Source organism: Paroedura picta, chromosome 11 (genome assembly GCF_049243985.1).
Source record: "Paroedura picta isolate Pp20150507F chromosome 11, Ppicta_v3.0, whole genome shotgun sequence".
NCBI classification, from domain to species: domain Eukaryota; kingdom Metazoa; phylum Chordata; class Lepidosauria; order Squamata; family Gekkonidae; genus Paroedura; species Paroedura picta.
Genome location: NC_135379.1, coordinates 14,857,406 through 14,868,497, shown reverse-complemented (window position 1 = coordinate 14,868,497; position 11,092 = coordinate 14,857,406). Strand labels below are relative to the sequence as shown.

General features: G+C 49.3%; 1 protein-coding gene across 1 annotated transcript in view; it reads left to right on the top strand.

Moving 5' to 3' along the window:
• Positions 1 to 840: 840 nt before the first annotated feature.
• Positions 841 to 11,092, top strand: part of GPR158 (G protein-coupled receptor 158) — a 118,129-nt gene continuing 107,877 nt past the window's right edge. Inside the window, exon 1 of the mRNA XM_077303043.1 lies at positions 841 to 2,334. Coding sequence (XP_077159158.1) covers positions 1,463 to 2,334 — 872 coding nt within the window. The 5' untranslated portion in view covers positions 841 to 1,462. The remainder of the gene's footprint in view (positions 2,335 to 11,092) is intronic.

Here is an 11,092-nt window from a genome sequence, read left to right as displayed (position 1 = left end):
GATTGATTTATTAACCACATGTATATATACTGATTTCCTAGAGTTTAAATGAAGGTTTTAAAGTTGTTTTTACACCCATCCCCAGTTCACAACCGAGGGGTATAAAGTGGTATAAGAATATACAATAGGCAGGTGTCCATAGGAGGGCAAAAATTAAACAGAAGGGAGGAAAAAGAAAGAAAATATTTAACAGGGTGTGGGGCACTGAAGAGAATTCCTGAGTGAGTGGTCCTATATTGTCCTGTATTGTCCTGTATTGTCTCAACAGCAGGTTCAGTCTCTGGAAACAAAAGCAAACTTTTTAGCACTTATCCAGTAGATGTCTCTATTCCCCCGGCCTTTGATGATCCATGTCTAGTTTCTTAATTTATTCATTCATTAATGCTACAATTAAAAAAAAAAATCCACCCAAACTGTTTTCGGGAACAAGGGAAAGGGAGAAATCAATTCTCCGCTGTGCCCTTTCCACCCTTTAATAAGCACTCTGTGCCCAGCAAATCCTCCCTGCCTCTCCGCCCGCGCTGGGCCAAGACCCGAGGCGCCAGAGGGCCCCTCAACAGCCGCTGCCCTCCTCCCCGAGGCTCCCCCGCGGGGAAGCGCCCTCTCCGCCCTTTCCTCCTCCTCCTCCTCCTCCTCCTCCCGGTTCAGCACTGGACAGCGCCTGCCTCCGGCCCACCAAATGGCTGTCGCCTGATTGACAGAAGAGGCGGCCAAAGAGAGCGGCAGGCGCCTGGCACACACCTATGAGGACGAGCCGGGGAAGGGCCCGCGGGGAGAAGGGGCTGGCGGTGGGCAAAGCGCAGCTAGGCTCCCTCCTCCTGCCCGGGGGGTGGGTGGGGGAAGGCTGCGTTGCTGAGCAGGGGAACCCGCCCGCCTCCGCCTCCTCCTTTGCTCCCTCCCCTCGCTCCTCGCCCCGCCTCCGCCTCGTCTCCACCATCGCCCGAGTTGTTCTTCTTCTTCTCCTCTGCCGCCGCCGCCGCCAGCGCCCTCTTCCTCCTCCTCCTCCTCCTCCTCCTCCTCCTCCTCCTCCCCGGCCCGCCTTCCTTCCTCGGGACGCGATGCCCGGAGCACTCGGCCGCAGCCCTGGAGGTCTGGCGGGGCGCCTGGGCGCGGCGGACGTGCCGCTCGACGGGCGGCTGGCGCGGCGGCAGCCCGAGGCGGAGGCGGCGTCGGCGGGCTCCGGGGCCGGGCTGTGAGCGCGCCCTTCCCCGGGGCGGCCGTCGGCGGCGGATGGGGGGGAGGCGAGACGTCAGCGGGCGGACTGCGGCCGCTCCCCCGGCGCCCCAGGGCTCGGCAGCGGCACGCTCGGCCAGCCGGGCCGCCTAGTGGGCGCGGCGCTCGCCCTCCTCGCCCGCGGCTACAGGTGCGCGGCTCCCTCGCTCGCCTCGCCTCGCCTCTCGTGTCGTGTGCCGTGCGCGGGGTCCGGCTGGCCCGGGGCGCCCCCTTTGGCGAGGGAGAGGCGATGGGGCTGCCGCGGCTCCTGCCCGTCCTGCTGGTGGCTCATCTGAGGCTGGTGGTCGAGGCCAGCCAAGGGCCGCCCGTGCCCGGCAAAGAGAAAGCGCTGAGAGGCGAGCGGGCCGTTTACAAGAAGGCGGCGGCGGCGGCTGACCCGGCCTCTCCCTGGAGCGGCTCGGCCGAGAGGACCGTCTTGGCGTCGCGCCTGGCCCGGGAGGTGCCCCCAAGCGTCGCCTCCTTCCTCTCCACGGGCGATCCCCGGGAGCTGAGGCAGGCCAACTGCACGGGCAGGTATGAGCTGGCCGGCCTGGCGGGGAAGTCGCACCTGGCCGCCCACCCTGCCTTGCACGGCCCGCTGGACGCCCTCCTCCACGCCACCAACTTTCTCGACATGATTCTGCAGAGCAACACCTCCCGGGAGCAGAACTTGCAGGACGACCTGGAGTGGTACCAGGCGCTGATCCGGAGCCTGCTGGAAGGGGATGCCAACATCGCCCGGGCGGCCATCTCCTTCAACCTGGAGCCCCTGTCCTCGGCCCCTCAGGTCTTCCTCCAGGCCAGCCGTCAAGACAGCCGGGTCTTGCTCCAGGACTTGTCTTCTGTGGCCCACCATCTGGCCAACGCCTCCGGGGAGACAGAGTGGTTCCATAGCCTGAAGCGCAAGTGGAGGCCGCACCTCCACCAGAAGGTCTTGGCTCCCGGCTCTAAGGCTTCGGAGAGCAGCTGGAGAAAGCGGGATGGTTACCCGGCGGAGAAGAGCCACATCAAGTGGTCGACCCCCTACTTGGAGTGTGAGAACGGAAACTACAAGCCCACCTGGCTGGTGACTCTCTCTGCGGCTTTTTACGGGTTGCAACCAAGCCTCCTTCCGGAATTCAGGTAGGCGAACCGGAGTCTGATGAAGCGGTTCTTACCACAAAGCAAATTTGCATTAAGGAGTTTGGGAGACGAAAGCTCTGTGGATGGAGCAGCTGAATATGTAGAAAATGGGAGAGGGCTGAGCCACACCTTCATAGAGTCCCCGCGTCATGCTCTTCGCAGATGGCATTAAGGTAGTCGGCAAGAGCGGCTTTCCCTGTCTGTAGCCAGAAGTCAGTTCCCCAGTGGGGCTTCCTCTCAAGCATAGGATCGCTCTGGTTTAGGCCAAGTAAAATCAAAAATTGCCTGTTTTCCAGTCCCTTTAGCAAAAGATAGGGATGACTATCCAAGAAGGCCATAGGTGAGCATCAATTTAGGAGGCTACCAGCTAGGAAATGCCTCTTGACAAAACAGAGGCCCCTTGGTTGAAGACGGTGTCGGGATCCTCGTGGTAGTGGCTTTTGCTTGACGGACGATAAGAAAGGTGTCCTGAATTAGCAGAGAAAGAGCGGGTCTGGCCCATGATGCAGAAATGTAAATAGCAGGTTCAAAAGGCACAGATTGTGAAGGCTCCAGGGCATGTAAGAAAAGCACAGAGCAGCAGTCATAGCACAACTGTATGAAGCTAATTTAGTACATGTAATGTTAGATGAAGCTGTAATCATGTTTGAGCTCAAACTGTCTAGGACAGGGGTAGTCAAACTGCGGCCCTCCAGATGTCCATGGACTACAATTCCCATGAGCCCCTGCCACCATGGCCATCTGGAAGGCCGCAGTTTGACTACCCCTGGTCTAGGACAGGGGTGACGAAACAATGGCTCTCCGGATGTCCGTGGGCTACAATGACCATGCTGGCAGGGGCTGGTCTAGCATCCATTGTCATTAACCCCACTTTACAATTCCCTCCCCCCTAAAAGATGGGGTGCTGAAATCTATCTTTTATCTGAAGGCGCACTTAAAACCTGGGGAAGGGGTTCTAGTCCACAAGAAGTTATGCCAGAATGTATCAGTGAGTCCTTAAGGTGTCACCAAACTCGATGTTGTCTTTGCCACAACACCTGAACACGCCTACTTCACAGAGACAGCCTTTCAGGGGCTAAAGCTGTACAAGGCTTACTTGAAAGAAAAGGGAAAGTTTTGTGGATTTAAAAAAAAATACTCTTGATGATTTGAGGTCAACAGTGGCAAGGAATAAGTTCCCTGCCTGGGAGCAGAAAGAAGAAATAGAGTTGAAAAGCAGGTTGTTGTCTCTCTCTCTCTCTCCAAGTGGGCAGAACTTAATAATTTGGCAACAGTTTCCCTGCCCCTTTAATAGGGACTTAATGTGTGGAAACGGTCAGGAATTTTTTTTATGGCATGGAAATAAACAACATTGCTTGATAAAGATTAATCTTCCAGGCCAGGAATCAACTCAACACAGCTGTAATCCTACTAAAATTTAAGTCATGACTAAACACCATGGAAAGCAGTGGGGTGTAACTTAGTCCTGGCTAAGGGAGCAAGCTTAAGAAGGTCCAGTCAAAAGTAAGTTGCATTTCATTCCACGGGGCTTACTCCTAGGAAGGCGTATTTAGGACTGTAGCCTAACTTTTTCTGGGCTGAGGCCCATGGCTGTTTACGAGGCCAAACAGCAACCCCCCCTCCAAATCTACCACTTGATTGTGCAATCAAATAGGTTGTCAGTCTGCTCTAGTGACCATTAAAGTTTATGGCAGCTGTAGATGACCAATTCAGCTGTAATCATTTCAGCCTCTGTAGAACAAAGATATGGAGAGATTTCCCTCCAATCGGAATTCCAGAGCTCCAGACTGGTGGAGCAAATCACCATTGCTCAGATGAGGAAATTAGGGCTAATTCTAGCCCTCCCAAACTATGCTTGTGCTATTTGGCGCCAGGCCTTCTGATGATCTCCTGTGGGCCTATTCAGCCCAAGGCCTAGCCTTCCTGCTACATTAGAAGACGCTTTGAATCTATTTAGTTGGGGATGCCATCTGTGCTCATCTTGATTAATTGAAGTATCCGTTACTTTTAAGGTGTCTCTTATTTTTGTTTGTTTGTGAACTAGGTATATACTTTGGCTTTCTCCTCTTAGCTTCCCACAGATCCCAGACAAAGGATGTGCTTGGAGCTTCCCTGTTTGCATGCAGGGGATTCCCGCCCTTGTCTTGGCACCCAGCAAAAAAATAGGGAAGGCTTTAGATTTTCCTTGCAGGATTCGTTTAATCTACAATAGCCCATTGTGTGTTGTTGTTTTTAAACCAAGAAAACAACTGTTCTTTGACTAAAGAAAAGATTAGCAGCCCTACATCCCCTTATCAGCTGCTGAAAATGTATTCCCCCGGCAGACAAATTGTCAGTTAGTGTGTCCTATGAAGCCTTGTGCATGCATGTGCACTTATATTTATGTGTGCATGCATGTGCATGGCAGACATGATACACATACCACTCCTGCCAGTTTGACAATGTACACTGGTGTCCCAAATGAACACACACCCTTTGAGCCCTATTCAATGGATTTAGAAGGGTATAACGCCATTTTCTATAGATTTGGGAGAAGGGGGCTGGAATTGGAGGGTGGCGAACGGAGCAGCTCATCACACTGCAAAATGGCATGCCAAACTGATGAGATTAGGGACAGAAACGGGGATTATCCCTGATGAATTGGGACAGTTGGAACATATGGGAGCCCAGTTTGTTTTCATGCAACTTTTGCTTTGAGAAGGAGCTAGCTAGGCCAAAGTGCAAGGGTGACAGAGGGCGCGATCCTAAACAAACAAACAAATAGCCCATTTCCTGGGATTAAGCCCCATTGAGTAAAATAGGGCTTACTTCTGAGCAGGTCTGCTGAGGCTTGCTCCCATAGTTGCTTAAAAGGTATTATGGACAATACTAGGCCATCTATCAAAGACAGGACTAATGACGGGTTCCAGTGGGTAGCCCTGTTGGTCTGAAGCAGGACAACACCAATAGCACCTTTAAGACCAACAAAGACTTATTCAAGGTGTGAGCTTTCGAGTGCATGCATGCCTTATTCATGCCTTAAATAAATCTTAAATAAATCTTTGTCTTAAAGGTGCTATTGGACTTTGATTTGGGTTTTCTGGGCTGGTTTGCTGAACTTCTGTCCTCAGTAGAATTACACCCCCCCCCCTTGATATCTATGCTGTAGGCATCTTTTTCAGATGTAGGGATGCATTTCTCAGTGGCTTTTTAAAAGCAGGCATTTTATTGAATCTCCCACCTGGGCAAATACAACATCCATGGTGATTTCTGATACTGTGTTTACCCTTAGAATGTTTATCAGCCTGTAGGAAAGGGACGGAGGATTTTTCTCACTCTAGGCCAGGAGACAACCCCATAAGTAGACATTTATTTTATGAAGTACATTATCATCATGTAATACTTTTGTATTGGTGTACAAATGTATCTACTTATATGGAATGCTTGGCTAAATTTGTTTCCCTGTATTTTAAGGCCCTGCTGAACTTCGGAAGCTCTGTCGGGGCCTATTCTGCCAGCAGCCTATTCCACCAGGCCAATAATTAATGACTCGAGTAGATTTTGCCATGTCGAAAAGATTATCAGTAATAGATTTGTTCACAAGAGATCTCTTGGTCTGTAGTATCAGTATGGGATCCCTGCTTGATGTGAACGTCTTCCTCTATAAAGACCCTGCCAGAAAGTTGTCTCATGGCCTCTGGAGGCCCCATCTCTAGCCTACTGAATACTTTGCCTCCCCACAATACTCCATTCCCCAGTGTGCCCATTCTTGGCACCGTTCCCTTCTTCCAGTCCTTGCTCCTCAGTGACAGAGGGTCTTCTCCTTTCACTCCCCAGTTTGACCTTTCTTCCCTTGGGTGCCCCTTCTGATTATGTAATTGACCGGTGGGCATTGGAAACCGCCCAGAGTCTCTGCACTAGAAACCAGTCTAGCGGCAAAGTTCATTTGGCCAAGCAATTTAGAAGGTCAAAAATTAACTGGGCTATTCTAATTGAAGATAAATGCATAGAATTGCAAAGAATCTTGCTGGAGTCTTGTTGAAAAAAAAGTAACCCTCTCCTGTAAATGGGCAACCCTTCTACGGTCTGTTCATTCAAGAATAGCCAGCATGAAGTTTGCTCATGTTCAGATCTCCCTTTCCTGTAAAGCCTCCTGTTTCTCAGACGTGGAGAATGCTGTCTTCTAATAGAAGCATCCTTGGAGCTACTGGGACCATGCTGGGGTGATTGGCTCCCATCTAGCAGGGGTAGTCAAACGGCGGCCCCCCAGATGTCCATGGACTACAATTCCCACAAGCCCCTGCCAGCGAATGCTGGCAGGGGCTCATGGGAATTGTATTCCATGGACATCTGGAGGGCCGCAGTTTGACTACCCCTGCGCTAATGTCTTATCTAGCAGTAGGCCTGAGTCTAAGAGCACTCCCATCTAGCATAGATAGGAAGCAAGCCCTGCCACACAAACTGACCAGTACAGATTGATTCAAATGAGTAGCTGTGTTGGCCTGAAGTAGCACAATAAAATCAGAGTAGTGCTTGCACTCGAAAGCTCACGCCTTGAATAAATCTTTGCTGGTCTTAAAGGTGCTACTGGACTCTGATTTTATTGACCAGTAGAGGTCATCGTGGCCACGGTTACAAGGCACGTTCTCTCCCTCGGAATTTATCGCTTCTTCTCCCTGCAAATCTACGCACCAAAAAATCCTCTACAGCCCTTCCACTATATAATTGTGCTACCCTCTCCCCATTTTTCTTCTGCTTGAATGTAACAAATTAATGACTTGATTGGATTTTGCCACGTTGAAAAGGTTAGCATTAACAGATTCGTTTGCATGCAACTTTTTTCTTTCAGGATAGATCACGTGTTATGAGAACTAAATAATGTATTTGGTAATTTTTTAAAAAATTAATCTTCATATTTCATTCTTTACTTTTCTGTCCTTTCAGCTAAGGGGCTCAGAGAAGCTTTTCAAGAACAGAAAAATATAAAAGTAGCCATATTAAATCAGACCAAAAGCCCATCTATTCTGTCAACCTGCTTTACACTGTGGCCAACCAGATGCTCCTGAGAGGTCTGGGTATAGACCAAAACCTCCCCTGCTGGTTGACCCTCAGCTTTGCTATTGAGAGGATCACTGCCTCTGAACATGGAGGTTCAATTTCATTATATCTGAAAACAGTATCCTGCCCTCCATTGATTTACCTGGTTACTTTTAGAAGCAAACCACACTGTCCCTGTCACCAACAGTGATGAATTCCACAAGACAGTTAATAAATGCTTTCTTTTGTCTGTCCTCATTCTACTGCCTGTAACGTTATCTGGTGCCCATGATGAGTTTTAGTATTATGGGAGAGGGAGAGAAAAGTTATCTCTCTCCATTTTCTGTGCCCCTTCCTTATTTTTAGTTGCAGTTCCCTGGCAGCCTGTCACTTCTGGCCCAGAACGTCCTGTTTACAGTGATGGAGCCATATCAAGAGCTGTCAGACCTTATGAATAATTCTAACAAACACATTAACTATGTATGCCCAGATCTAGTCTAACACTATGAACCAAAACTGGTATTAGGCTGTGCATATTCTCTATTCAAACCCTGGGGTTTCTTGATGGCCCTGGAAGGGTTTCCCAAATGGGTGGGAGTTAATTTATATTTTAAATTTGTTGAGCATTTAGCAGACATGAACATATATGGCCCTATGACATGTTGACCCCCCCCCCAATGGCCAATGTTGGGCCTGGAGGGGGTGGGAAGGGGAGGAGTCCCAGGTGGACATGAACATTGCTGTGCTACCCAGCTATATTCTGCATGATTGTGCCACTTCTGGGGTTTCTTGAAGCTCGAAGGATGTTTCAGGGGTTTCTCAAGGGTAAAAAAGCTTGAAATAGGTTGTTCTAGAAGTACATTATTCATCTGAAATCTGCAGCATTTTTTGGAATGATAGGCAAGATCAGGCAAGAAATGTGATACAGAATATTGTAAAATAATTTTAGAGGCTTTCTATATTCTAAATCCCAGAGTTTGCTCCATACATTAAGTTTTCCTTACAATTTGGATTTGTATGTATATGGTAAAAAGGTAAATTTGTGCCAATCAGGTAGGCCAATTAGGTAGAATGGCCAATCAGGGAGGATGTCTCGCCCCTGGACACATCCCTCTCCAACTTCTTCCATCTGGAAGAAGTGCCAGTCCACAGTAAGACAGCAGGAGCTGGGAGGGAGGGCAGGGGGCCTGTGGGCCCGGTGGGGGGAAGGAGGTGGTGCTTACCTTTGTCCCAAGCAGCCCTGTCCACGGCCTCGCCAGGCCTTGCCGGCACTGCCAGAGGGGGAAGGCGAGCCTCTCCAGACCTCAGCTGGCCTACCCAGTGCAGGGATGGAGCTGGGATGGGAGGCTAGTGCCCAGTGTATTTTCTAGTACAACGAGCTTTTTTGCTAGTATAATAATAATTTCAGATTGTGGCACTCACAATCAAAAATCAACGCCGTGAAGAACCACCATTCTGTCCAGGGCCAAGGTTCAGTCCTAAGTGTGCATCCCCATGTGTAAACCAGCCTGAGCAATGCTGCAGATGCTCCATTCTGAGCCATCTGTGCCGGTCTCTGGCTTAGTGTCTGGAGAACTCAGCAGCTTCCATCCACGTAGCACAAAGCCTTGTCTACAACGAGGTGGTAACCAATCACGTGGCTCAGACTGGAATGTGATTCTCATTTAAAGAGGTTAGAGAATCCATTCACAATCTGAAATTATAAGAACAATGTAAAAAAAAATGATACCTGTGTCATTATATCATTATGCTTAATCACCACACATGCCTCTCCGAATAGGCTTTTAATTTCCCTTCTCTGTGTCGTCGAGTGATAATGAAGCTTTTAAAAATTCCAAACTCCCCTGGTTGGTCCCTGAAGAGTAGGAGAATGAAATATTCATCTGTCTTTCCCTTAAAGTGCTCCACCGAAACACTCCCTCCACCCCCCGCCAACAGAATGCCTTTCTGAACCATCTGCTAGGGACGTATTAATGTTCTTATTCAGATGCTCCTTCCTATTTCATGGCTTAGAAAGAGAGCAGTAACCTTTCCACACGTTTTCTTGCTGAACGAACAGCCAACATTGGCAATCCTCTCCCAGCTTCTGCAAAGAAAGCCAAAGAAGCGACTTGCCTTCTTAAAAGGACAAGGCATTATTTCTCCTGGGAGGGTGGAAGGGAAGGATTGTATGGATTGTATTATTTACATGCCATTTGAACTTCCTTTGGAATTCTGGGGAATGCCAATATGACAAGAAGCAGCAAATGGCAGGGAACATCCACAGCCCCTCTACCCAGTCAAGTGGCCCCGGTCTAACCAAAGATGGTCATTCAAATTTAGTTAGAATTCAGTCCCACCAAGTCCCATAGGCCTTACTCTCAACCCCTCTACCAGGATTGTGATGTCCTTGTATTGTGCATTTCCACATTCCCAACAGCACAATTCGATCTAACCTGGGATAAGGACAGGGGCCACCTTAGGATATAATAGGCATGAAACGGCCTTATCCCAAACCAGACCTTTGGTCTGTTGAGGTGAATATTGTGTACTATGAGTAGCAGAAGCCCTCTAGGCTCTCGAGCAAAAGTCTCCTGTATCTCCTCCTGCCTGATCCTTTGAAATGTCAGTGCCAGAGATTGAACCGGGGACCTTCTGTATTCAAATAAAACACTCTCCTACTGAGCTGTGGACCCACGCTTAATGTACCATATAACGAAGAGGCTGATTCTGTGAAGGTTCCAAGCGGGTGGCAGGTGACAGTGGATGAGCGAGAGGGTTGTGAGTGTCCTGCATAGTGTAGGGGGTTGGACCAGATGACCCATGAGGTCCCTTCCAACTCTATGATTCTATGATTCTGTGATAAGGGGCTCTGCATAAGTAGGGGAAGATGTTTTCACTAGGAGCCCTGGATGCCATATAATGGTTTGTTCTCCCTGGATAGATTTGCCAGCTCTTGGCTAGAAAACACCTGGAAATTTTGAGGGTGGAGCCAGGAGTGGGTGGAATTTGGGGCAATGAGGGACCTCAGCATTGTATAATTTATAATTTATTTGACTCATTACTCACCACTCCCATCAAGCTGGCTCACGGTGAGTCACAATGATAAAACCCCACGATAAAATAGTAAACAAAACCATAATGCTATGGAGTCCATAATGCTATGGAGTCCACCCTCCAAGGCAACCATTTTCTGTAGGGGAACTGATCTCTTTAGCCTTGAGATTTGCTGTAACTCCTGGAGATCCCTTAATCTGGCCTCTGTCTGCGCTCCAATTCTCCAACTCTGGGGGCGAGAGAGTTGTGATGAATCCGCAGAGTAGGTCCTTCCCCCTTAGCTGGTCCATCTTGACTTCCTACCCTTATCCCAGGGCTTGAGTTGGAAGTGAGAATGCAGATTGCAGTTGGTTCTTCTGGATCTCAGCTGCTGGGTGCTCTACTTGCATGGAGTTTAACCTGCATAGGTAGTAGTCTAACAGCGGGTAGGTCACGTTAAATCAGAAGGCCTTCTTAGAGCAACAGGAAGGGGTGGAAGAAAAAGCTTTAGCATTGCTCCCCCCCCAATGTACCTTTAATGGTTCAGTGGGCATAGGTTTCTACCTCGCCAGGACATAGAGAGCTGCACCTGTTGATGTCCATGTGCCCTGCAGCCTTGAAAGAAATGGAGCTTCTGATTAGGAAAACAAAGGCAAAACTCAAGAGGAAGAGTAGAGCCACATTAAGAGAACTTGGAAGGCCCATGAGACTGTGGGTAGGAATAACA